The sequence below is a fragment of the Balaenoptera borealis genome, assembly GCF_965194805.1.
Source record: "Balaenoptera borealis genome assembly, chromosome: 14".
NCBI classification, from domain to species: Eukaryota; Metazoa; Chordata; class Mammalia; order Artiodactyla; family Balaenopteridae; genus Balaenoptera; species Balaenoptera borealis.
The window spans coordinates 67,709,904-67,737,163 of record NC_138875.1 but is presented as its reverse complement, the minus strand read 5'-3'; the positions used below and the strand labels follow the sequence as shown (position 1 = coordinate 67,737,163).

Here is a 27,260-nt window from a genome sequence, read left to right as displayed (position 1 = left end):
GAGGTGGGTATCGTGTTTCCCCCAGTAACAGATGAGGAAACTGAGGTGAGAAGCTGGTAAGCCCAGGATGCAAATCCAGGGCTGTGATGGCCTCTGCCCCAGAGGGTGGTACCAACTCAGAGCTGTCAGGGTCAGACAGCTGCCCCTGTATGGTTGGTACAGCTTTAGGGGTACAACCTCCCTACATCCAGTGCCTTCTAGGGTCTCAGGGGCTCAGGGTGAAGACACTTCTGTTTGGAAGATGGTGACCAGGCCCAACCTCCATCCTAGGCCTCAGCAAAACCTCAGAATCCACAGAGATTGACTTCAGGACCCTCTCTCTAAATTGTCCTCATCCCTATGTCTTTCTAATGCCCATTCCCTAGGACTGACCATGAAACCACTTCCTGGATAGTATCCCTGCTCCCATAGCAGCACTTAGCAATTCCACAGTGCCTTTCCTAAAGCCCTGGTGAATGCCAGCACCTAAACGCCCCCAAACTAATTCATACTAGGCTGTGAATGACTATCACAGCTAACTGCCCATTTTCCCACCTATATTCCTCAGGTCACTCATGATGCAAGATGCTCCACCAAAAAATAAAAGATAATAATAGTTGTGTGGTCAAATAAGTTTGGGAAACTCAATACTCTATTCTCCCTTCCAGAGTATAATACACATTAAACTCTTGCAAGCTGTAACAACTCCTGCAGTGTCGACACCAATGGTACCCAAAGCTATAGGACATAATTTTTTTTCAAGGAACAAAGTAACAATATCCCCAAATGGCCATTGATAAATCCTAACTGAGGAACCCTGGAGTGTGGGGATAACATCAGTGTCCCTCCAACTAGAATGTACATCCTTCAAGGGAAGGGATTTGTATCTGATTTGTTCCCTTTTAGATCCTCAGTGCCTTTAATAGTGTTTGGTACATAGTAGAAGTTTGATAAAAGTTTGTTGAATGAATGAATGGAGGTGAGTTGGAGAATGTCAGGAGGTCTGTGTTCTAATCCTGACTTTGCCTCTAACTCACAGTATGTCCTTGGGCAAGTCCCCATCCCTCCCTGGTTTCCATTTCCCTACATGTAAAAAAGGGATGAGGCTATATTACACATTTACAGTGGGGGCAATAGTGCCCCCAAAGAGGCAAAAATTGGTTCTTGAGGAGCAAACAAACCAAAGAAACCCCCCAAACCTTATTCTTTTTATGTATAAAGCACAGATACACATATTGGACATACACGGACATACATTATATCGGTGGTATTAAAATTCCATGGAGGAGAGGGGTGGCAGTTTGGAAAACAATGTCTAAAAAGACTCCGGAGGGTGGCAATAATGAAAAAAAGCTTGAGAAACACTAGACTTGATCTAGAAGTTTCCTTCTAGGTCTGACAGTCTATGAATCCCTGATTCTAAGTGAAAGGACTGGTGGGAAATGTCTGAGGGAACAGGGAACAGCAAGAATCAAAAACCTCAGGCAGGAATAAACCTGGTGTTATGGACTGAAGTGTTTCCTCCCAAAATTCACAAGTTGACGTCCAACCCCCAATACCTCAGAATATAAGGGTATTTGGAGAAAAGGTCTTTTAAGAGGTAGTTAAGTTAGGCTTTTAGGGTGGGGCCCTAATCCAAGAGGACTGGGGTCCTTATAAAAAGAGAAAGAAGCACCAGGGGTTGAAGCACAGAGGCAAGGCCACGTGAGGACACAGGGAGAAGGTGGCCGTCTGCAAGCCAAGGCGAGAGCTCTTACCAGAAACCAACCCTGATGGCATGTTGATCTTGAACTTCTAGACTCCAGAACTGTGAGAAAGTAAATTTCTGTTGTTGAAGCCATCCAGTCTGTGCTATTTGGTCTTGGCAAACATAGCGAACGAATACACCTTGGATGTTTAAAGAAGCATCGCTATGGGGACATGAGGTCAGAGAGACCACAGGGGAGGCAAATGATGGCCAGCCTTGTAGGACTAGGAAATGTTTTGTTTTGTTCTTGGAGTGGAATGGGAAGAGTGGGAGGGTTTTGAGCAGGGGAGCGAAGATCTGCCTTACATTTTTAACAGGACCACTCTGGCTGCTGGGTGGAGAACAGGTTGTTCAGAGGCAAAGGTGGGACCAGGGAGACTGAGGAGGAGAGACGGGAGGATGGCTTGGACCAGGGTGGGAACAACGGGGATGGTGATAAGGGATTGGGTTCTGTTACATTTTGAAGGTGCAGACATCACGATTTGCCAATGGATTGGATTGTGGGTGTGAGAGTTTTTGGATTATTCCAAAGGTTTGGCCCAGACAGCTGGAAAAGTGTAGCTTTGGTTTTGGATGGATTCTGTTTGAGATGTGCATTAGACATCCACTCGGAGGTGTCAAGGAGGCAGTTGATATTCAGGTATGGAGTTAAGAGGAGAGGTCTGAGTAGAGACAAACTCCAAGGAAGAACTGCCTCCCCATCCCTCTCCTATCACCTGCCCCAGGCCCATTCTTATCTACCCTACCAACCCGTGCTTCCCCAGCACAGCACGTATCACAGGATACTATAGTCCACTGTAGACTTGTCTGTCTTCCCCATCCAACTGAATGAGAGAAAGGACTTTGTGTATCTTGTTTACCATTTCCCAGGGCCTGGCGCACAGTAGGTCCCAAGCAAATGATCGTTTGAATGAATGGGATGCCACAAAGAGGGGTTAAAAATTACTGAAGTGCAAATGTTCCCAAACACTTCCCTCCCCTTCCTGAGCCAGATAATGTTATCTTTTCCAGCCGGCTGTTCAGAACCCCACCCCTTCCTGATTCTATCAGACTTACTTATGACAGAGGAAGAGTGTCTAGAAAAATAGCCAGATGGCTTATGATTATTAAGACAATCTATATGTACAGAACCAGGAGAGAGAGTAAGGAAGGGTGGGGGTGGGGAATGTATGTGTAGATCTTGCCACTCAGGCTGCAAATGGAATAGGAGTTTATTTCTTTGTTTTAAAAACTTTTAAGGTGGAAGATGTTAAATGAGACTCCAGGGTAGTATGTGTGAGAAAGAACTGGGGAGAAAGAAAAGGAATGTGAGAAGCTTTAGGGGAGAGAACTGGCTCCCTCCATGCATGGCTTTAAAAAACACAAGCTTGGGACAATTTATCAGGAAGACAGCAATGATAAATATATGTGCACCTAATAACAGAGCATCAAAATTCTTGAAGCAAAAAACCAATCAGGAAGCAAAACTGGACAAAACTAAAGGGAGAGGCAGATAAAGCCAAATCATAGTAGGAGATACTAACAGCCCCCTCTGAGTGATTGATGAAAAACTGACTTTTTAAAAAATTGGCAAGGATATAGAAAAATTTAACCAACATTGTGAACCAACTCAACTTAATCAACATTTATAGAACACTATATAGTAAGCCCCCTACATACGAACGAGTTCCGTTCCGAAAGTGTGTTCGTGAGTCCAATTTGTTCGTAAGTCCCACAAAGTTAGCCTAGGTACCCAACTAATACAATCAGCTATATACCGCTGCTTTTACTCTTGCTTCTGGACATCCTAGGCTTAAAATAAAGATACTGTACTACTGTACTCTATACAGTACTGTACAGTAAAGTATACAGAAGCACAACCACTTGTAGAGGATGCACGCATGTAACAATGTACGCCAGACACGTGAACTAACTGATGTGATTGGACATATGAACGCACGTTCGCATCTTTGAAAGTTTGCAACTTGAAGGTTTGTATGTAGAGGACTTACTGTAGCTAACAACTGCAGGATTTAAACAGTTTTCAAGTCTATCAAAAATAGACCATAAGCTGGGCCATAAAATGAGTTTCCATTCCTTAGAATATTGAAGTCTTGAGTATGCTCTCTGACCACAATGGACTTGAATAACAAATCAATGACAGTAAAATATCTAGAAAATCCCAATAAAATATCTAGAAAATAAATATTTATATACCACACCTTTAACCCATGGGTCAAAGAAAAAAATCAAGGGAGACTAGAAAATATCAAACTGAATGATAATGAAAACACATCAAGTCAAAATTTCTGGGAAGCAGCTAATGTAGTACTGGCAGGGAAATTTATGGCTCTCAACGACTATACTGGGGGGAAAGAAAAGAGGGGCCAAAATTAATGACCCAAGAGTCTACCTTTAAAAGCTGGAAAAAAGAAGAATAAAGTAAACCCAAAGTAAACAGAAGAAAGGAAACGCTAAGGATGAGAGCAAAGCTCACTAAAATAAAACACAAATGATAGAGAAGAATCAACAAAGCTAAAAGTTGGTTCTTTGAAGGGATTAATGCAATTGAAAACCACAGGCTAACCCTAGACCTTTTTTTTTTTTTTTTTTTATTACTTTTAGTTTTTCGTGCTGACTGTGCATGGACTGGCCCACATGGGTGCTGGGGTCGTACGGGTTACGGGGGGGGCAGAGGAGAGAGCATGTAACAGCCTCCAAAGCGCCTCTGTTCCAGACAAGCACACGTTCACTGCTCAGCGCTGGCCCGCCTGCTCACTGCTGGATCCTCCTGATGCTCTGCACCTGGAAGGTCTGGGCGTGAGAGCCCCACTCCCGGAAATGCTTGTAGTCGCCTGAGTGGTGATCACACTCCAGCACATACTGAAAACCTCGGTAGCCAGGAAACTGGGAGCCAACCCAGCTGGAAAAGGGAAGAGGCAGACTGTTACCCTGAAGAGGCACCAGCATGGTGATCAAGACAGGGACAAGGGGACCCCATGCTGCAAACACACTCCAGCCATCCTGGACTTCCTTCCCTGGCATTCCTGCCCAGAGTGTGCCCTGCTCTCCCCACCACTGGGCCCTTTTGATCACGCTGTTCCCTCTGCCAGTAACACCATTCCAACCCTTCTTTGCCTGGTTAAGTTGGATTTATCCTTCAGGTCTCAGCTCAGTCATCACTTCATCAGGGCCGCCTGACAGTCCCCTACTGTGCCTTTGTAGCACTCATGTAATTAGGTAATTAACAGGTGATTTGTAAAAATGTCAGGCTCCTCTGCCAACAGGAAGCTCCTGGGTGTAGGGGTGTGTGTGCCTGGTTCATTCTTATCTAGTGCCTAACATGATGCCCAGCACAGAGGAGCTCAATAAATATTTGATGAAGAAAGGGAGGGAGGGAGGAAGGAAGGAAGGAAAGGACAGAGGGAGGAAGAAGCGGGGAGTCTTATTCTTTCCCCCTCCTGCCTTATTCAGGGGTACTTCCAAGGAAAAGGCTATTCTTTCGATTCATCGACCCCTGCATTGTTCAGGACTAGATAAGGATTGGTGTCTCGTTTTCTGAGCTTCCCTTTCCCTTTCTGTGAGAGGGAAGTGGACTCAAGAATCCCAAGAGGTCCATCCTACTCTGAAACAAGATCCTCTGGTGCTTCCCGAGAAAATTAAAAAAATAAAGTAACCCTACCTCCCACCTTTGCCCCTGCCAGCCAGGAGCCAAGGGGTACCTCAGAAGGTGACTCTCATATCCTATATAACTGAGGATCTCACACCTCAGCCATCCCCTGCGTGAAAAGGGTGGGAAGGGTCCGTGCGTCCTGGGCTTGAAGCTGGATTCAGTTACCTACCTGCTGTTGGATGTGGAGCACGTTGCTTAACCCACATCTGTTTGTTTACTCCTGGGCATCCATCGTCTCCTCTTCTGGTGACAGACCCTGTCACATCCACCTGCCTCAGTCAGTGTGGGAAAATCCTCACTCTAGCAATGAGCATGTGACCAGGTCTAGCCAACCAGAGCACCCCATTCCTGTGGGCATGGTGATTGGTTTAGAGTTGAGCCCGTGACCCAAGCTGGACCAATGAGAGCCTTTCCTGGAACCTTTTGTGGAATCACTGAGAAAAAGACACTCTCTTTCCCTGGGGCTGGCTGGAATATAAGGATGAAACTGCCATCTTATCTTCACATGGGAAGAGCTTGCCTAATAATATAGCCACAGTGAGGCAGGCAGAGCAAGAGGGGGAGAAAGACAGATCCCTACTGTCGCAGCTGGATCCAGCTGTGCCTGAAGCTAGTTACAGGGGCCAATAAATAAACTTTAAGCTTAATATCAGTGTGATCTGGGTGTCCACTACTTGCAATCCCAGAAACTTTGCCTGATAGTTCCCTGTGCCTCAGTATCCTCCTCTGGAATGTGGGCATCAGATCCCCAAAGTCCCCAGCATACTGTTTTCACAGGAGGTGTTCCCATCCCTCTCAACATCCTCTCTGTCCCTGCCAAGCAGAGCCTTGCATCCACTTACGCCCCCGAGTGGACGTGGAAGGAGCCCACTTCATTGCCATCCCAGCCCATGGCCTGGAGGGAGGGATAGTCGTCGCTCAGCTCTCCTTTCTTGCCCAGGAAGTTCTCTTGCTCAAAGATGGTCAGCCTCGAGTCGCGGTGGTTCTGCAGGTACAGGGAACAGAGTCAGAGCATCAGGTCCTCAGTCGGAAACCCAGGAGCCTCTGCTGGCCCCTACACCCCTGTTCTTGTCTCCAAAATCAGCCTTCCTTGAAACTTTCTGGAAGGACAGTAAGGCAACAGGCACCAGAAACCTTACAAGAGGTGTACTGCTTGTCCTTCCAGAAATTCCTGTTTCAGAAATTTACACAAAGAAGATAATCAAGGAAAAAAGAAGCCTTGTTGATAACAGGAGGGGGTGGGGGAGGGAAGGGAAGAGGGAAGAGAAGGGAAAAAAACAACCTGAATACCCGATAACAGGGGATCAGATGGTACACTGGGATATTGCACTACAGTTAAGAGAAGGGTGTGGAGATCTGGGTTCGAATTCTGACTCTCCACTTAGCAGCTGACTGAGCGTAATCATCTAAAGAAAAAAAGTATGGGGACTTCCCTGGTGGTGCAGTGGTTAAGAATCCTCCTGCCAATGCAGGGGACACGGGTTCGAGCTCTGGTCCGGGAAGATCCCACATGCCACGGAGCAACTAAGCCCATGTGCCACAACTACTGAGCCTGCGCTCTAGAGCCCGCGAGCCACAACTACTGAGCCCGCGTGCCACAACTACTGAAGCCCGAGCGCCTAGAGCCCGTGCTCTGCAACAAGAGAAGCCACCGCAATGAGAAGCCCGCGCACCGCAACGAAGAGCAGCCCCTGCTCGCCGCAACTAGAGAAAGCCCGCGCGCAGCGACAAAGACCCAACGCAGCCAAAAATAAATAAATAAATACATTTATTTTTAAAAAAACAAAAACACGTCACACAGCATTTCTGAGCCAGTTTCCGCATCTCTAAAATGAAACTAACCACATCTGCTTTTCAGGATTGTTTTGAGAACTAAATGAAACCAGAAGTTGTAAACTGGGTAAAGTCAAGGATTGCGTCTGTGAGAGTCCTTCCGAGTCCGCGTATTGGCGCAACGCCTGGGCCGTTTGTGAAACAAATGAACATTCACCAAATGATATACTGGGGCGCTATGGAAAATGATGCCATAGGTGAGATTTAATCATCTGGGAGGGTGATTGTGATATACTTGCAGAGAGAGAAAAGCTGGTTTCCAAACTTTAGGTTTGTTATGATTCAATTTTTATAACTGAGTGATATGCATGTATAGATATATAGATATAGATGGATATACAGATCTAGACATAGATACTGATATCAATCACTGCAGGTATAATCTGTGGGTAGCATATAAGACCAAGGAAATCTCCAGCACTGATAACAGTGAGCTTCTGTCTCAGAGGTGTGGGTATAATTGACTTTTATTTTCTTATTCGGCCATATCACGTTTTCCCCTGAACTTTAGGTGATAAATATGTGTGCCATATGTGATTTAAAACCCATAAAAGTTGTTTTTGAAGGGAAAAAAGTACACCTTTCCAAGCCTCAGTTTTTTCATCTGTAAGATGGGAGTAATAATGCCCACCTCCACCCATACTCTAACAGTAGCAAAAATATAAAATCAAGAACACTGATAATGAATTAGGAACAAGAAATAGAACGCTTCTTCCTCACTTGCCCTGCCATCTCTGGCACCCAGCCTTTCCCACTATCCCTCAGTCATGAAAAGAAGGACACAAAACACGGAGGAGCTCATATTATAACCAAAGTTGCAATGGGCAGAATGTTTATGGAGGGCTCTGTCCAGATGCTATACGTACATCCTTTTACCCCACAACATAGGTACTATGGCCCCATTTCAAGATGAAGAGACTGAGGCTCAGGGGAGGGACTGCCACCTCACACAGCTTGAAGCAGTGACATGAGAATTTGAACTCTGGGACATCTGGTTCCCAAACCCCCACTGGAGGGGCTCAGGCCCCCCCAGGCCCAGGCAGTGGCAGGACTCACAGCGCAGGCCACGGGCCGGAAGGAGGTGAGCCTCTCGGCGGGGTAGGACGTGTTGCCACTCCAGGCATCCCAGGACGGGTACTCACCCCGCTCCAGCACATACTGCTGCCCTTGGAAACCGGCGTGCTCAAAACCCACCCACCTGCGGACAGAGGGTAGAGAGTACAAGAGGTTAAGAGGCCCCCCACCCTGAGTTCTAGACCAGTGGTTATCACGCAGGGGTGACTTTGTCCCCCAAGGAGGCATTTAACAATGTCTGCAGGCATTTTGAGTCGTCATGCTGGGAGAAGGGAGCAGAGGGTTTTGCAGCTGGCATTTAGTGAGTGGAGGCCAGGGACGCTGCTAAACATCTTCCAATGCACAGGACAGCCCCCCAGCACAGAATTACCCGGCCCCGAACATCCAACCTGTCGACATGGAGAAGTCCAATCTAGACCTAGTAGCCCACTGCCTCGCTGTGCATCCTGTAGGTAGGGGACCGGCTCCGTGCAGGTACCTGGCACTCTTGCATGTGTCCCTCTAGGCCATGTAGATGAGGCTTGACCACATGCTGACTTAAGCCTTGGCCATCTCATTAATCTCTCTCTCTCTCTCTTAACAAAACATATCTCATGCTCAGAGCCTCAGTCAGGCAACAATGTTCAACTACGAAATGCTAGTATTATTTTTTTTTTACTATATTTAGTTATAGTTACCTTCTACTTTTGGTGAGTGATATTGGCTTTTGATTTGTCCCTAAGAGGGACATTTCAGACCCAACACTGGGTTTTAAAGGTCTGCCCCCGCAGGGCTGCCTCATCCAGTGGGAAGGCTCTGTGTGAATGGCACCCCTTACATTTGAGCAGTGCACAACCTGCACAACCTTACACTGCCATCCTGCACACTTCCCAGCATCTCAAACCCAAGGAAGGCACACCGGTACAGTTAGAGCCTGGGAAGATAACACCTAGAACATCTAAAAGTCCCAGCACCCCTCTCTAGATCACTTCCTGTCTCCCCCACCCTGATTCCAACCCCCCTGGACTCACGCTCCACTCAGCACTTTCAAAGATCGCACAGTCTCAAAACCAAGCTCCAGCACACTGGGGCACTCAGCTGTGAACTCATGCCGCCGGCCTTGGAAGCCCTCCTCATCCCACACCACGATCTATGCCGGAGAGAAAAGGTGGAGACGTGCATCAGAGTCCCGTGAGGGGTTAGGGCTTCACCCCAGGACTCAGGGTGGGGCAGATCAGGTAAAGCAGGGTTTGCAAACTCAGATGCCTCCAGGGGCCAGGAAAGGAGCGTGAGGGCTGAGAACACAGGAGCACAGGCCCTGTGGAAGTGGGTGGCGTCTGCTCAGCGCCACCTACTGTTGCCACATGATAATGCGACCAACTGTTCAATTTCCCAAGACAACCCCTATATCTGGACTTTTCTGTGGACCTTCCATGTTTTCAAAGGCTGATGACAAATTCAAAGCTTGCGTGTTTTTTTTTTTTTTTCTTTTCTAACACAGAGGAAGTCAAAGAAATCATGCCCAGAGACTATGTGCAATTACCAGTTTGCCATCTCTGCCAGAGAGACTGTTGAATTTGGGACCATAAGACACAAGTTCAAATCAAGACCCCAGTGTGTGAACTTGGGCAAGACCCTCTCCCTCTTGGAGCCTTGATTGCATCCTCTGTGAAATGGGCCCTCATTACCGCCCACCAGGGGTGAGGTGGGGATTCAATGAAGGTGGGGGCGGTGGTCCCCAGGACCTGGGTTCGACCTGTGCCCTCCCACTTCCCAGACATCGCCCCCCTCCCATGCCTCCTCCTACCTTCCAGTGTCCCGCTGACTTGGTGCACTGCAGAGACATGTTGCTTGTTTCCTACACAAGAGAAGAACGTGATAAGCTTCTGCCCTGACTCTGCTCCCCTCCTTGAGGCTGAAGTCTAGTTTGGGCTGATTGGGATCCAGATGGGGTCCAGATGTGCCTGAGGTTGGGGGCAAAGTGCAGCTTTGGCCTGTCCCTCTCCTACCCTTTCCATCTGTGACCAATACCATCTCCTTTTCTTCCATCCTACCGCTATCTCAAAATGTACCCATTCTGGGTCCCATTCCTCTAAGCCCTGCTCTGTATTGTTTTATCTGCTCACTGTGGGAAATTTTCCGTGGCTGCTGGTGGGCGGATGTTTCACCCCAGGCAAGAACCAAGGTGCTCAGCTTAAGAGGGCCTCCCAAAGACAGCATCTGACCCAAAAACAGAACTCTAATAGTGGAAGTTGAGGCAACAGGATTGCAGGAATAATTCGGCTTTTAAATGGGGGTTGCAGGTACTGGTCTTGATGTCTGGATCCTAGTTAGGATGTGTTGGTTAGGATGAGGATGTTATTCAGGATGGCACAGTGATGTCCCCAGGACTGGGGACCTGGGCTCCCCTCCCTCCCAGGATGCTCACCCAGAGCTCAGATCCCACCCCTTCTCCGAGCCTGGGACTTACCGAGATGGACCCAGAGAACATGCCAGACCTCGCACCAGCGGAGGTCAGGCTCTTATAGGCAGGGAAGAGAGAGGGCCCCTGGGGGACAGAGCCCTGACTCAGCAAGTGAGTGACGGGAACAAAAGCCAGCCCTGGCTGGAACTCCAATAGAGAGGTGTCAGCAGCATTGGCTTCGGCTGGGAGGGAAAGGTCAGGTTGCCCCCAGTCAGGGATTACCCATGAAGAAGGCAAGAGGAGGAAGGTCCGCCTTAATCAGCTCCATGGGACTCCTGACTGGAGAAGGATAACGAGCGGTAGACACAGAATCTAAAAACCTCGTCCTTCCTAGCTGTGTGACCTGGGGCAGGTCGTTTCCCCTACTTCTTCCTGGAAAATGGGACAAGAATAAGCTATATCACAGGGCTGGTGTGAGATTATGTAACATGCCTGGAACAGACATTCAACAAATGCCTATACGTTTCCCCCTCCCAGGTCCCTTCCTCTTCCGGTGGGGGCAATCAGGGTAGGCTTCATGGTGGAGGTGGCATTGAAACTAGGCTCTAAAGGGTGAGGAGGATTTGTACAAAGTGAGATGGAAGGAAATGCTTTTGCTAGGCAAAGCTGCAGAGGTAGGAATATGGGGCTGGTGGCCTGATGGTGCTGGAGTTCTGGGACCCTGAAGGAGAGCAGAGGGACACAGGCAGGAAAGGTGGCTGGGCCAGGGCCTCCAGGGCCCACAAAGCTCAGAGAGGAGTCCAGAGGGCTCTGTGGGCAGAATGAAGGAGTTGGTGGGTGTGAACATGCTTTGCAAACTGTACCGCACCTGCTGAATATCCAGGGTTTGTAGAATTCGCTTTGTGCGCCCTCTCCCCACACTCCCACCCTCTGAGTTGGCCTAAGAGGGGCCTTTCACAGCATGGGAAAGAGCATGGCTGGAAACCAGATCGCTCTGGGTGACCTGGAGGATGTCCAATGTCAGCTCATGGCACTTAAAATGGCAATATTAGTTCCCTCCTGGGAGGGTTAAATGTAGCCCTATCAAATGCATAACTTTAATATTAGGTTGCCATGAAGATTAAAGCCTAAGAATGTAGGCTCTGTAGCCAGACTGCCCGGGGTTGTGTCCCACTCTTGCTGGCTGGGTAACCTTGAGTATGTTACTTAATCTCTCTGAGCCTCAGTTTCCTCATATGTAAAATGGGTATAACAAGGTAAATTGGGTTTAGCGTAAGAGATAGGGATATTGTGAGGGTAAGTGTGAATTACACATGAACAGCAATTGCTGTTCCGGAACTTCGCCTGGAACATAACATTCATCATGTGTCTCCATCATCATTGTCGTCATCATTGCTAATAAAAAAAAACTACTATTGACACATCTGCACTCCCATGTTTGTTACAGCATTATTCACAATAGCCAAGAAGTGAAAATAACCTAATTATCCATCAATGGATGAGTGGATAAAGAAGAGGTGGTATATAGATATAATGGAATATTATTCAGCCTTGAAAAAGAAGGAAATCCTGCCATTTGTGACAGCATGGATAGACCTCGAGGGCATTATGCTAAGTGAAATAAGTCAGACAGAGAAAGACAAATACTGTATGATTTCACTTACATATGGCATCTTAAAAAGACAAAATCAGAGAAGTGGAGAGTAAAATGGTGGCTGCCAGGGGCTGGGGGGTGGGGGAAACAGGGAGATGGTGCTCAAAGGGTATAAACTTCCAGTTATAAGAATAACAAGTTTGGGGACCTAATGTACAACATGGTGATTATAGCTAATATGTATCATATACTTGAATATTGCTTAGAGACCAGATCTCACATGTTTTCCCCACAACAAAATAAATGGTAACTATGTGATGGGATGGAGGTAGCAATCATTTTGCAATTTGTAAATGTATCAAATCAACATATGGCACACCTTACACTTACACTATGTTGTGTGTCATTTATATTTCAGTAAAGCTGGGGAACATGATTACTCTTAAATACAGGAGGGCATCGTTTTTAAGAGCTTGGGTTCAGGAGTTAAAAAGATGTGACTGGGACTTCCCTGGCGGTTCAGAGGTTCAGACTTCGCCTTCCAATGCAGGGGGTGTGGGTTCGATCCCTGATCGGGGAGCTAAGATCCCACATGCCTCGTGGCCAAAAAGCAAAATAAATAAATAATAAATAAATAAATAAAACAGAAACAATATTGTAACAAATTCAATAAAGACTTTTAAAAAAATGGTCCACATCAAAAAAAAAAAAAACTTAAAAAAAAAGATGTGACTCCCAATTCCATTTTACAGATGAGGAAACAGGCTGAAAGAGGGGAAAGGGATTTGCCTCGGTTTCCTCATCTGCAAAGAGGATTAATCTCAGAGTCCCCACCATCATAATGAGGATTATAGGAGCCACGTCAGTCAAATGCTCCCAGTGGAGCCATCCAGCATGGGGCCGTGCACCCCCTACCTCTGCCCCCACTGTTTGGCTGGCAGCCCATTACCACGGGGATCATGGAACTGCCCCAGACATCTTGACCTTGAAACCCAGACCTGTGGGTGGCCCCTACCACAGGCATCTTGGCCCCCATTACAGTGGCTGCCCCATCCTGCGGTCGCTGGCCCCCTCCCAGGCCTTGGCCCAGGATGAAAGGCTGAGGGGGAGGCCAGGAAGTGAGGCGGGGGTGGAAGGGCAGAAGGCAGAGCTGGCCCCAGGCCACGGTGACCTCAAGGCGCAGCTGGGCTCCGCGGGGAATCTGAGTTCCTGGACCCCCATAGAAGAAGCAAAAACCTATGCAGAATCCCCTTCTCCCTGCCCCACCACCACCTGGGGCCAGGGAGTCAGACTGCAGGCTGGCCTGGCCCAGCAGCGCCCCTGGGTCCCTCCAGCCCTGGCTCTACTATGAGTTCGCCCTGTGTGACCTTGTTGAAGTCCATTGTTCTACCCGGGCCTCGGTTTCTCCATTTGTGACATGGGGGGATTGAATGATGTGACTTCTGGCATCTGTTCCATTGCTCTGACTCTTTATTGCTCTACCTGACATCTGTCTCTCTCTCTCTCTGTCTGTCTCTATCCCCATCACCGTCCATCTGCCCCTCTGTATGTCCATCTCCATCATCTCTCTTTCTCTGTCGCTCTCCACTTCTCCCAATCTGTCTCCCTATTTCTCTCTCCCGACCTGGTTTCCCTAGCTCCCCCTTACCCGGGCCAGTTCCTGACTCTGACCTCTCTGTACCCTAGTTTTGCTCATCTGCCAAATGGGTATAATGAAAGTGCCAAATAAGGTGGGTTGTCCTGGGAACTGACCAGATGGCAGGCGTAACGCATTTAGCGCTACTCACGGTCCCCTTCTTTCCCGTGCAGCACCCCATAGGGATACCTGTGCCACTGGTAACTGCAGACACAGAGGCCCCGAGGGATAGAGACTTGCCAAATATTTGCCAGAGTGCAGAGTGGCTGAGCCTGGACTCAAACCCAGATCCCCTACCTTCTGGGGGCTCCCCCTTTCCCTGCCCCAGGATTGGCAGCCAGCGGGGACGCTGTGGGCCCATCCCCGGCTGGGGTTTGTGAGAGCGGCATCCGGGCAGGGGCTGGGCAGAGGCCCGGCGATGTGGCTACCGGCCAGGGTTTCTGCTGTGCCTGCCGGGCTCACAATGGAAAGTGCTTCTCTTCGCAGGAACCGGGCAGGGTCGGGGCTCTGAGGCCCCTGACTCTCTGCCTGGGGCCTGCTGAGCCAGCTCCCCCTTTGTGCCACAGACCACAGGGTCTGGTGTCTGCCAGACTATAAAATGGGGGGTCGGCCCCTGTCACCCACTGCACCAGCCTGCCCTCCTGCCTGCCCTCCAGCAGGAAGTAGCAGGGCCCCAGGTAAGAGGGGACCCACGGCAGCTAAGAGCCCCAGGGGAGGGGAGGAGAGAGGACAGAGGCAGAGAGAGGGGGAGGCAGAGAGAGCAGGAACAGAAGAGAGTCAGGGAGACGGAGTAATCAGGAGAAAGGCAGAGAGAGAGAGAAAGAGAGAGAGAAAAGATAAAAATAGAGACAGGCAGAGAGAGGAAGAGAGGGAGGGAGGAAAAGAAAGACAAAGAACAGATAGAGAGAGAGATGCAGAGGTATAAAGAGAGCAAGATATTGGGGAGAGAAACAGAGAGACAGAAGCATAGGCAGAGAGAGAGAGAAGTTAAAAACAGAAATAAACAGGAAGGCAGCAAGAGGGAGGGGGAGGGGAAGGGAGGAGGCGGGGCGGGGAGGGAGGGGGAGGGGAGAGAGAGAATACTGAAGGAATGAGCACATCTCCAGAAAGGAAGGAACCCAGCTACCAGCCGAGGGGAATGTTGATTCATAGACTGACTTGGCCGGGGTCAGGGTGGGGGTAAGCAAGCGCCTGGAAGCCACAGATGTGGCCCAGATGTGTGGCCTTGCCCATTGTGGGCAGAGCACCCCAGAGTCACCACAGTCTTTCTCAGGGGGAGACGCAGGGAGGGATCTGCTTGCCCCAACCAGCTCTTTCTTATGGAAAGTGTTCAGGAATCCACTGCCAGAGGGTCTTGCTGATCTGCGCCATCAGGGGGTTCTGGAGCCTCCTGGAAATTGTCTCCAAAATTAAAGGGGGCATTTTTTTTCCCTGGGGACAAGGACAAGGCGTTCTTCAAACACTCAAAGGCGTCCATGACCCCAAAGTAATGAGGAACCACTGGAACTGACCAAAGTCCTCTCCACCCAAAGCCTACACAGCCACAGCCTCCTTTTAGAACCCTGCCATGGGCTAAACACGTCCTCCTGGAGCCTCCTTTACGCCCCAGTCCCAGGCCTGTGTCTGCACCCACACACCCGTTCCCAGGCAGTGCCAGAGGCAGCAGTTTGACTGGGAAAGGAGAGAGGAACATGCATTCATGCAATCTCTGAATAGATGTTAATTGAGCATCTCCTGTGTGCCAGGTGCTGAGCCAGGTGCTGGGGATGGAAGGATGAATCAATCAGAATAAGTAAATGGCAAAGCCCAGTTGCTGGGTTTGTCTGCTTGCACTGAAATTGGAGTCCTACCACTTAGTAGCTATGTGGCCTTGGGCAGGTCACACCCCTCTCTCTGAGCCTCAGATTGCTCAGAGGAGATAAGAGGTTACGGTGAGGGAAGGATGCGTTCATTCATGAATGTAACAGAGCCTGGCCTCCCTTAGGCTTTCCCAAACGGGACTTCTTGTTATGAATCTGCTGAGCCAAGTTGAGGTTGCCCAAGCCAAGAAGCATGATAAGTGTTGAGAAGCATGATAAGTGACTCCGGGGGTGCAGAGGAAGGACATAGCAGGGGGACAGCGAGGACACGGCTGGTGGAAGCACCGGCAGGGTCTGAAGCCTGGAGAAAAGCATACAGGGATGAGTGGTCCCCAGACAGGAAATCCTTGACGGCAAAGGGAGATGGGGACAGAAAACTTCCAGGCTTCTGTTTTAGAAGGAGAAACAGACTAGATGAATTCGGAGAAGCCTGAGCACACAGGGTGATGGGGGATGAGAGCCGGGGAGACAGCTTGGGGGTGCCATCCCTGACTGAACCCAGGCCGAAGGGTTCTTTACAGACTTTTGCAGCTGGGAACCATGTCTCAGCCAGCGGCCAAGGCCTCGGCCACAGCTGCGGTGAACCCAGGGCCTGATGGGAAGGAGAAGGGGGCCCCGCCCCCAGGATCAGCCCCAGGCTCCGGCCCCGCCCAGGCCCCAGCCCAGCGGGTGCCCGCTGCCAAAGGGGACCTGCCTCCCGGGAACTACAAGGTGAGGACCGGGGGGCGGGGCGGCTGGTCTCCACCCCGCGCTTCCTCTCCCTCCGCCCCTTACCCCTCCCCTCCCTCTTCCTCCCCCTCCTCCGCTCCCCTCCCCGCCACTCTGCCCAACCGGCTTGCACCTGCTTACAGTTTGTCGCATGCAAGAAACAGATGGAGAAGGAGAGAAAGCGGGCTGGTTTAGCAGCAGGAAACGGCTGTCCCAGGAGGTCCTCCAGGGCAGAAGGCCGGCCTCAGACCCTCTTGAAAAGTGTTCCAAGCGGTCGGTCAGGCTGAAAGGGCTCCTGGAAAGCGAGGCATCCGGTCCCCTCGGATTGGGTTGGGTTGGGTTTCAACCTCGGGTGCACGGAACTGGGTCATTTCACCACCCTTGGTTCATGACAGGCTGTCATGCAGTCCACCCCTGGCCAGCTTTTATTTATGTAGTCGCTTATTTAATAGTTAATTTCAATTTAATTTTTAATAATACAATACGCACCTGCAAACCCACCACTTGTGTGAAAAGCCAGGACTTGGTAAACATCCTCAAACTAATTTCAAAGTGTTCCCGCCCCACTCCGTTCCCACCCCTCCAGCCCCCTACCCGCCCCCCACCGTCCCGTGAGCCCACCTCCCTCCTCCCCTACGCGAGGCAACTGCCATCCTCACCCCGTCCACCATCAGCTTGCTTGCTTTTTTATGTACTTTGATGCATTGTTCCTTTAAAAGTATATATGTGTATTTTATTTGTTTTTAACTTACTGAAATATACCGTATGTAATCTTTCTGGATTTTTCGTTTTTCTTTTTTCTTCCTATGAGATTTCTTTTTACTTCCTATGAGATTTCTAATAGTCACTGATACTGTTGTGCATTGCTGTGGGTCATTCGTTTTGGTTGCTGTGTGATATTTCAGAGTGTGATTGTCACTCCTGGGTGATTGGTAGCTTTGCTGTCGTGAACGGCTTGGTCAGGATGTTCTTAGCCATGTCACCTGCAAGAGTTTCTCTTGGGCAGATAAGTGTAGGAGTGGAAGGGCTGGGTCAAGGGTATGTGAACCTCTCTCCCTTTTACAGCTGGAGAAACTGAGGCTCAAGAGAAGGCACCCACTTGCCTCGGTTCAAGTGAATGGCAACGTTTTCCCAACTTGGGACAACAAACAGATAAAAACCAAAATTGGATGCTTAGTGAGAGGAGGGGATTAGCCCACGTTTACACAGGGGCCCCTGCTTCTGGCCTCCCCTATGGTTTGGTGGGTAGACTGGTGAATGTTTCCTGAGCATCAGCTCTGTGGCAGGGGCTGGGGCTTAGAGATAAAGAAATGGATCCGCCCCATTGGTCTTTGGAAGGGTTGAGTGAAACCGGAGAGGGGTGCATAGAGATACCCAGAAGCAAAGCAGCAGTGACTGTGTAGTGTGTTACTTGTGCTGCTGATGGGCTGAGCACAGTGGTGGGGGGGGGGGGCACTCAACCAAGCTCACCAGGGAGAGGGTATCAGGGAGGGCTTCCTGGAGGAGGTGACATCTGAGCCTAGAACAGGACAGGGGACATGAGCTCCAGGATGGGGATATGTGATGAAGAAGGCATTCCAGACAGGAGGAAGAGCACAGATAAAGGCCTGGAAGGAAGATCCATCAGTTCCCAAAGATGGTACAGATATTAAGTTCACAGACCTTGGCTCATGGCAAACTCTCGTATGATCTGGGCACAGCCTGCTCTTATTTACATAGGTACTTAATGCGTATTTGACCTGGAGCCTCTCCAGTTTGGAGGTACTCCCTGCTCACTCTGCCCCCTTGGCATGGGGGCTTCTCTCCTGCAGCTGGTGGTCTTTGAGCAGGAGAACTTCCAGGGCCGGCGGGTGGAATTCTCCGGGGAGTGCTTGAACCTGGGAGACCGCGGCTTCGACCGAGTGCGCAGCCTCATTGTCACCTCAGGACCGTGAGTGTTGGGCAGTGGAAGGGCACTCCCACAGCCCTAGTAAAGTAATGAGAAAACGACCGTAGCTGCCATTTGCTGGCCACCCGCTCCACTCCATGCCTATCACCGAGCTATTAGAGACACATAGAGTCATCCCTCAGTACCCGAGGTGGATTGGTTCCAGGATACCCAGTGGATACCAAAATCCTCGGATGCTCAAGTCCCCGTAGTTCAGCCGAACCTCCATATCCACAGATGAAGGATGCATGGATACTGGGACCAACTGTATATTATTTCCAGTACTTCTTTCAAACCCAAGAGGGAGGAAAGAGAGGTATGATTCTCCTTCCCATTTTACAGGTGAGGAAACTGAGACTCTGAGAGGTGATTTGATTGGCATAAGGTCACACTGACAGTAAGTCATGATTCCAGGCTCCAGAGAGATGTTTTTTCTGCTATAGAAGGAACCCTGCCCATCACTGATGGCAGGAGGAGGCCAAAGAGCCAGGTGTCCATTAGCTGTCCCCTCTCCTGGGCATCAAGCAGCCTTAAAGGTAATAATAAGCATCTGTTGAGTACTCATTAGTGCCAGGCACTGACTGGGGGCTTTACCTAGATGATCCTACAGTGCTGTATGAGGTAGGGGCGATTCTTATTCCCATTTGACAGATGAGGAAACTGAGGCTCAGAGAGGTTAAGTCCCTTGGCCAAAGTCACCTAGTGGTAAATGGTAGAGCTTGGGTTCAACTCAGGTTGATCAGTTTCATCTCTAGAGCTTTAATCACCATGCTCCACAGCCTGCCCCTAACTCTATGGGCTTCTCTGGGCCTTAGTGACCCCCATATAAAACAAGAATAATTGTCCCTTGGACACAGTGGCTGCACCAATTTCAGCCCCTGTGCACTAAGCTCAGGGCGCAGGGCCAGCCCCTGGGTAAGACCCACAGGGCCCCCTTGCCTCTTGTCTCTCCAGCAAAAAAGCCCTCAAGGAGTATGATCAGCCTGTACACCCAGCATACAAAGAGCAGAGATAAGCTTTGAGGTCAGACAGGTCTGGGTTTGAGTCCCAGCTCTCCTGTTTGCCTTGTTCAGTGTCCAAGCCTCAGTTTCCTCATCTCCGAAATGGGCAGAGTAATGGTCCCCACTACCCTCCACTGGATTATTCTAAGGTCTGAAGGTGATAATGCAGCATGGGCCTGGCACTTTGGGGGTGCCCAAACATGGCAGGTGGCAGTGAGGATTATTTACCCTCCCCGTTGCCCTGTGAGTTTAGCCAAGTTACCCTGGGCTAGGGTAGGCTGGTAACCTCAGCCCCACCCTCAGACTGCCCAGCAGGGAGCAGAAGCTGCCGGATGTGGCCAGTTTGGGTTTTCAGGCTTTTTTCATTGTCTGTGACTCAAACCCAGAGGATGTCTCCTCAGACAAAGATGCAGCTGGCCTTTGGTGTGTGCTCTGGGACTGCACCTGATGGGAGAGAAAAGATCCTGTGTTCCAGGGCCCTGGGTCTGTGTCAGGACCAGCAGGGTCATGGGAAAAACAGTGGTGGAAAAAAAAAAAAATGAGGGTATGAGGTGGGCAGGGGGAGGGGAGGAGAGGTGTGCCCTCACATAGATGGGGAGGGGAGGCATGCCTGCCTGAAACCTCGGAGGCCTCAACTGACACCTGACACCATCATGTGACTTTAGACCAGTGACTTAGCCCCTCTGAGCCTCAATTTCCATATCTGGGAATTAAGATTCCTGCCCTACCTCTCTCCTTGCTTGTAAGACTCAAATGAACCTAGGACATGAGAAAAGGCACTGAAATAAATATTGACAATTCCTCACTCATATAACAGGTCCTCACTGGGCATTATGACTCCTGAATAAGACAGTTTTGGGGGAGGGTGGCAGGGTGGCAGGACCACATCAGTGTCTGTCTTTCCATAAGCTCAGATCTCCAGCAGCTTCCCTTCCTCTTTAGTCATGAAAGATATTACTGATTGTGCTTTCTCTTTTAGACTCTCATAACCTCCTGACAAGGTAGATGCAATCATTTCTTCTCCTTTACGGGGGCTTAATGAGTTTAGGTGACTTGCCGAAAGTCACACAGAAAATAAATGATGAACTGGGATTAGAACTCAGGTCCATCTGTTTCCAAAGTCTATGTTCTTAACTCCTACAAGGCACCATCTTCCAAGACTCCCTTCCCATCCACCCGTTCATCCATCTGTAGATCAACCCATCCATCCATCCATTTGTCCATTCATTCTCCACCCATTTCTTTATCCCTCTATTTACCCCTCCCTCCATCCATCCATTCTCCATCATGCATCCATCCATCAATACACTCATCCAGAGACCCAGCCATCTATCCATCTATCCAGCTACCCATCCGCCTGTCCATCCACTTATCTACCCATCCATTCAACCTCACTCCCTCCCTCCCTTCCTTCCTTCTTTCCTTCCTTCCTCCCTCCCTCCCTCCCTCCCTCCCTCTTCTCCTCTACTCTAGACCAGGGAGGACTGAGGCAGATTCACCCCTATTCTGGAAGAATAAGTCTGCATCTTCAATTCTGTCACTCCAGTGTGGGTTGGCGCATTCCTCAGACAAGACTTGAGGCTCCTGGGACACATTCTGTTTCAGTCTGTGGTGGTAGCCCATCCCCCCCATCTGCCCCATCTCCTTCTGGGTAGAGGAAGGTGCCAGCAGCTCCCAGGGAGATAAGACTAATGTCAGTGACCCCTCAGCCCTCTCATGTTCCCTCAGAACTCCTGAACACATAGAGAGCAAAGTTCAAGGGGCTCCGTAGTCTCAGCCTTCTCATCTATGAAATGGGGATCATCTTATCTCCCCCAGAATCCCCAGTCCCTCTAACACAAGCTCACTGCCATCCTCAATCAGGCTGCACTGAGAAAGCCCCCATCTGACATCAAGCTTAGTTAGTCCTTTTAGAGAACTGAACACCTGCATATGTACAATCACATTTAATTCTCCTAGGTATCTGAGAGGTGAGTATTACTATCATTTCCCTCCCACTGCCCTCATACTGATTACTGTCTTCTGTATGCCAGGCCAGTCTTTACCAAAAATACAGATGATTCAAGCACCTGTATCAATTTTCCCCTACCCCCGTACCTCCAGGACTATTATTTATTTAATATATTTCATTTTAAATGACCCTTTTTTGACACAAGTAAACATATATCAAAAGAACCTTTGCATCACTTTCACAAACGGACAGCTAATATCATCTGCTATAAGTAAAAGGTATCCATAAACAAATTTATACAATGAACACAGTATAATAGCCTGCTCAAGGCTCTGGGCTGGTGGCCTGTTCTTCCTTTGCTACAAAGAGAGATTAGTAAGTGTTAAAGACACATTAGTATCCAACAAAGACTTCCTCCTAGCTGGAATTCGTTTTTTAAAAAATGTCTTCTTATGTGTTATTTCTCCCAAGTCCTTATAATACTTAAATTATGTGTAAATCTTACATCTGGGGAAACATTTTGCTCGTATAATTACACAGATTGTCTCATTTAATCCTTCACCAACTTCAAGAAAATAGGCGTATTAGATGAGGAAACCGAGGCTCAGAGAAGTGAAGCAACTTGCCTGTGGTCACACAGCCAGTCAGTGGCATAGCCTGGGATCAAACCCACCGGCCTTGGGGCTGCCTTGCAAGGGGAAGATTGGAAGGCAAGTGGAGGGAGGGGCTTCTGCTAACGATTCCTCTCCTCTCTGCCTTTGCCCCTCCTGACTACCCCTGCCCTCCCCATCTCTCTCATGTCCAGCTGGGTTGCCTTTGAGCAGTCCAACTTCCGGGGGGAGATGTTCATCCTGGAGAAGGGCGAGTACCCGCGATGGGACACATGGTCCAGCAGCTACCGCAGCGACCGGCTCATGTCCTTCCGGCCCATCAGGATGGTGAGTGGCTCCTGGACCAGGCCTGGGGGATTAGTGCGGCAGGGCAGGAGCAAGCGTGAGGTCTGATGGCCAGGAGAGCAGAGGAGTCAGGTGAGCAAGAAAAATAAAGAAGGAATGGTGGGCAGGGAGGCGCAGCGACCTCTGAGTTGTCCAAGGGCAATGGCTCTTGTGCTCAACGATTCATAAGGCATCCCTGATACACTCATCGTGTGTCCAGCTCCTACTAGGAGCCCAGGGCAAATGGAACCTAGTTTCTTCCTTCTCTGCTGCTATCAAGAGTAGACTGAATTCCCAGTTGTTATCTTCCTTGACTCTCTTTGTGGAATGTTTCTAATTGCTGACTGCACATTAGACACCCCTGGGGAGCTTCGAAAAATCCCAAGGTCCATCCAAATCATCAGACATGCAGGTTGAAGCTCGTGTGATAGCTGAAAAGAGGGATATTGTAGAAAGGCACCATGAAAGGCACCTTATCCTTATGATAAGACTATATACTGAATTAGCCCCTTTATAATGTTTAACTAAAGTAAGTAGCATAACTTCAAGAAGACTCGAAGCCAAAATAGGTGGAGTTATCTCCAAGCCAGTCACAGGTTTTCTCTAGAATTATGTTGATGACGATTCATGAACCAGCCACATCTTCACTCACCAATGTTAGTGTCTGATGGTAACCAACTTTTGCCTTCTGAGATGGGAATTTTCTTGAAGAGTTTTCATGCATGTCCATCTGAGGCTATCACGTGCCCACAGCCAGCTGTTTTGGCATCACCAAACTTATCTTAATGGATTATCCATTCCGATCATTCCTAGTGTTTTTCTCAAATTGAGGCTGAATTATCAGCCTTAATAATGGACCCTTTGCAAGAATTCGTAGAAATCTCTCAGTCAATGGTCCTTATAAGGCAGTCTGTGTCAACGGACCTTGTTTGGAAGAGCGATCAGCTAGGGCATTTCCAGTAGCTTCTAGAGCCTTGCTGTCCAATATAGTAGCCATATATGGCTATTAAACACTTGAATCTTGGCTAGTCTGAATGGAGGTGTGTAACATACATGCCAGGCTTTGAATACATAGTAAAAAAGAAGAATAAGAACGTAAAATACCTCATTAATATTGCCATGTTGGCTACATATTGAAATCATCATAATTTAGACACATTTGCTTAAATAAAATATATTATTAGAAAAAAATCCCCGAGGGGGAGGGAAAAATCAGGAGCTTGGGATGGACACACGCACACTACTATATATAAGATAGTTGACTGACGGGGACCTACTGTGTAGCACAGGGAACTCTACCCACTCTTCTGTGATAACCTATATGAGAAAAGAATCTAAAAAAGAGTGAATATATGTATGTATAACTGAATACCTGAAACTAACACAACATTGTAAATCAGCTATACTCTAATAAAAGTAAAATATTAAAAAAAAGAAAAAAGAAAAAATTCCCAGTGCCTGGACCCCACCCCAGACCAATTAAATCCACATCTCTGGGGCTAAGTCGCAGGCACTGATATCTTTTCGTGCCTCCTAGGTAGTCTCTGGGTAGCCAGGGCTGAGCGCCACTGGTCTAATTCCTCCTCTGTATCCCTGCCACCAGCCTAATGTGGCCCATCTCCTCTCACACCTGGGTGGCTCCAACTCCCTGCCAGCTGGTTCCCTGACTCCTTTCCAGCCCTCTCTCCTGGGAAGTTAGGGGGATCTCTGTCTCCACCATCTTCCACCTACAGTCATTCATTCAACCACAAACACACTGATGTGTTTCTGCCAGGCTGTGTCATAGGCTCTGGGTGTGCAGCTGTGCTTGGGAGAGGCAAGGTCCCTGCCCTCGTGGGAGGCAGCTACTGAAAACCTAATCACAAAAATCAATCTGTCACGGCGAACAACTGTTGCACGGGCTGCACGGAGGCCATGCAGTGCGCTAGCAGAGGGGAAGAGGAAACCAGGGCTCTGATGCTGGGAAAGAGGGGTTGGGAGTGGTCAGGGGTGATCAGGAGAGACAGCTTGCAAAGGATGGGAACTGAGTCAGCCATGTGAACAGCCTCCCAGGGAGCAGTTAGGGAAGAGTTCCAGGAATGAACATGGAGTGGGTGGGACCAAGGAACTAAAATAGGGCCATTGTGGCTGCAGCAGAGGGAGTGGAAGGGAACAGGGTGCAAGATGGGATGGGAGGAATGAAATGCTTCTCTGGAAGGTTCTGCCCTTCGCTGGCTGTGTGACATTGATCAAGAACCTTGACTTCTCTGAGCCTCTGCATCCCTGATCATCATCATAAAAATAATAAATTTGCCTGGAGCACTTGGTGTATGTATGCCAGACATCATGCTAAGTGCTCTGTATGGATTAACTCCAGGAAGTAGAGGCTGACGCCCCCTTTTCCCAGATGAGGAGGGCGCTTCGAGGCTGGACAACTGCAATCCTGGGCGAGTCCCATGGTGGCCTGAGCAGACTCCGCTCTCTCTTTCCATACCCAGAAGGCCCTGCTAAGTCACTTCTCTTTGCCCCATTCATACTTCACAGCCCTGACCCAGTCTCTCCTTCCCCAGGACGCCCAGGAGCACAAGCTCTGCCTGTATGAAGGTGCCAACTTCAAAGGCAACACCATGGAGATCCAGGAGGACGATGTGCCCAGTCTCTGGGTCTACGGCTTCTGTGACCGTGTGGGCAGTGTGAAGGTCGCCAGCGGAACGTAAGCGTCCCTCCTGCGGGCCCTCATCCCCTGCTTCAAGCTCAGACAGATTCGGACGCCGTTCCCCTTACAGGATGTGACATCAGACATACAGGAAAGGCTCCGGCTCCTCCTAAATTCTCTCTGTGCCAGTGGCTGGGATTCCACAAAGAGAGCTTCATCCCTCTGGGGAGTGGAGTCATTTGTTGACGAACTACATGTCAATGTAAACAGACCTAGCAAGTTGTTCTAAAAAGTGGGAAGATGGAGCGAATAGGGGCTTCTAACCCTGTATTTGGGTTGGAGGAATAATTAAGTACAAGGGGCAGAGTTGACGTGAGTAGATGAGTCTGGATGTGTCTAGGGAAAGGGAATATTCAGGGAAATCGGAGCCTCTGGGGGCATGAGTAGAATGACATCTGAGAGGTGAGACTGTGTAATGAAAGGGCCTTAACCCCATCACTGATGCGCTGTGGGACCTGGGTGAGCCACATGCTCTCTCTGTGACTCAGTGTTGCCATCTATGCAATGGGCTCAGCAGACTCCTTATTCCGAAGGACTCCTTCTGCTCTGAACTCTCAGGATTTGAAGCTTTCAAAACAGAGCCCCATGTCCATGAGAACACAGGGAAGGGCCGGATACCCGAAGGAGGTCACTTTATCCATCCCCCTGCCTCCAAACAACCATGCCAGACACCCCTGGTCTCCTCTAGGCAAATGTAAGGTGTCTGCCTCTCCACCCCAGACCCTTTCTGAGCTCCTGTAACACTGTCAGGGCCCTGACCTTTTTCTTGCTCTTTTCTCCTTCCCTGAAACCCAGTATCCCTGCATTCAAGCAATCGGAAATTTACTAGACATTGCTTGGGAGCCAGGCTCTGCGCTCAGCACACTGGGGGAGGCAGAGATGAAGAAGGGCCAGTTCCTGCCTTCAGGGGGGCTTACTCAGTCTAGCAGGGAGATGTCAGTACACCTGTGAGATGATGTCCAACAATAATAGTTAAGAGATGGTCCCCACAGGAGGTCAGAGGAGGAAGGAAGGTTTCTGGGACCGGGGTATGTGTGCTGGAGTGGAGGGCGGGTCCGAGGCTTATCTGGCAAGGCTGGAACTTAAATCAGACTTTGAAAGATGGGCAGAGGGTCTGGGAGAGGCCTGGAAAGACCCTCCCAGCAGAGGCAAGGACAGAATTAGAAATAAATCATGGATAATAACTGGTATTAAGTGCTTACTGTGGACCAAGCACTGCACTAACTACTTTTTCAATGAATAGTTATTGAGTCTTTACAACACACCAATGAGGCAGGTATGTCATCATGCCCACTTCACAGGTAGCAAGCTGGTGTTCTGATAAGTCATCTATCTAGTAAATGGCAGAGCTAGGATTTGAACCAATTATATACGATACCAGAATGTGTGTTCCCAACCACTACACGCAAATTCACTTTCATACAAAGGAAACCATTTTTTGAAACAAAACTCCCCCTTCTTATCTGCCTCATTGCTAACCAGTCCCCAAGCCCTATCTTCACCCCCTTTTATCCTGTTCTCTGAGCTCTGGGTCACCACTTTCAGTGGGATGTGTATCAGTCTCCCTACCATGTACATGTAACCCACTTAGTAAGTACTTTAGATGCATTTTCCCATTTGGCCCCCAAACACCCTAATAAACCAGCTCCCATGACCATCCCCACTTTCTAGAGGAGAAAACTGAGATCTGTCAGAGAGGTGAGATCACTGGCCAAAGCCAGCAGGAAGTCAGCAGGAAGGGGCAAAGCCAGGACAGAGGAGCCCCCGGTGAACCCAAGCCCAAACCCTCACAGGTGAGGGATGGAGAGCAGACTGCAGGGATGGATGGATGGATGGAGAACTGACTGGTCCAGGTGGGGGTCCAAGTGCCAGGTAGTGAGGCTAACCATCTCCACGCTGTCCTCGCTTTCCTACCAGCTGGGTCGGCTATCAGTATCCTGGCTACCGCGGGTACCAGTATCTCCTGGAGCCTGGTGACTTCCGGCACTGGAATGAGTGGGGAGCCTTCCAGCCACAGATGCAGGCTGTGCGCCGCCTGCGTGACAGACAGTGGCACCGTGAAGGCTGCTTCCCCGCGCTGGCTGCTGAGCCCCCCAAGTGAGTCTACACACCACTCTTCTCTCGTGGCCCACCCTTCCGGAGGCTCATCTTCCCCATGCAAATAAAAGTTCCTGAAGCCAAAATGTCTCCTGGGTCTGTGAACAGAGGGATGCCTCAAGGTCCCCTGTCATTGCTGGCATGTGACTTCCTCTGTCTTGATAATTATAATAATAATCAAAACAGTGA

At 49.3% G+C, this 27,260-nt stretch overlaps 2 protein-coding genes across 3 annotated transcripts; one reads left to right on the top strand and one right to left on the bottom strand.

Moving 5' to 3' along the window:
• Positions 1–2,919: 2,919 nt before the first annotated feature.
• Positions 2,920–18,249, bottom strand: CRYBA4 (crystallin beta A4). The gene is made up of 6 exons (XM_082355069.1): positions 16,607–18,249; positions 10,072–10,122; positions 9,296–9,414; positions 8,268–8,409; positions 6,221–6,363; positions 2,920–4,628 (listed from the first exon to the last, which is right to left on the bottom strand). Exons 1-6 carry the CDS (start codon positions 16,616–16,618, stop codon positions 4,481–4,483), a joined length of 615 nt encoding a protein of 204 aa, XP_082211195.1. The 5' UTR covers positions 16,619–18,249; the 3' UTR covers positions 2,920–4,480.
• CRYBB1 (crystallin beta B1) lies at positions 14,326–27,260 on the top strand. 2 transcript variants are annotated; one of them, XM_082355068.1, is made up of 6 exons: positions 14,326–14,575; positions 16,279–16,468; positions 18,277–18,395; positions 22,150–22,282; positions 24,829–24,971; positions 26,892–27,260. In XM_082355068.1, exons 2-6 carry the CDS (start codon positions 16,298–16,300, stop codon positions 27,073–27,075), a joined length of 750 nt encoding a protein of 249 aa, XP_082211194.1. In that variant the 5' UTR covers positions 14,326–14,575; positions 16,279–16,297; the 3' UTR covers positions 27,076–27,260. The 2 variants fall into 2 exon arrangements, with proteins under 2 accessions (XP_082211194.1, XP_082211193.1); XM_082355067.1 differs by having other exon boundaries at positions 16,260–16,468.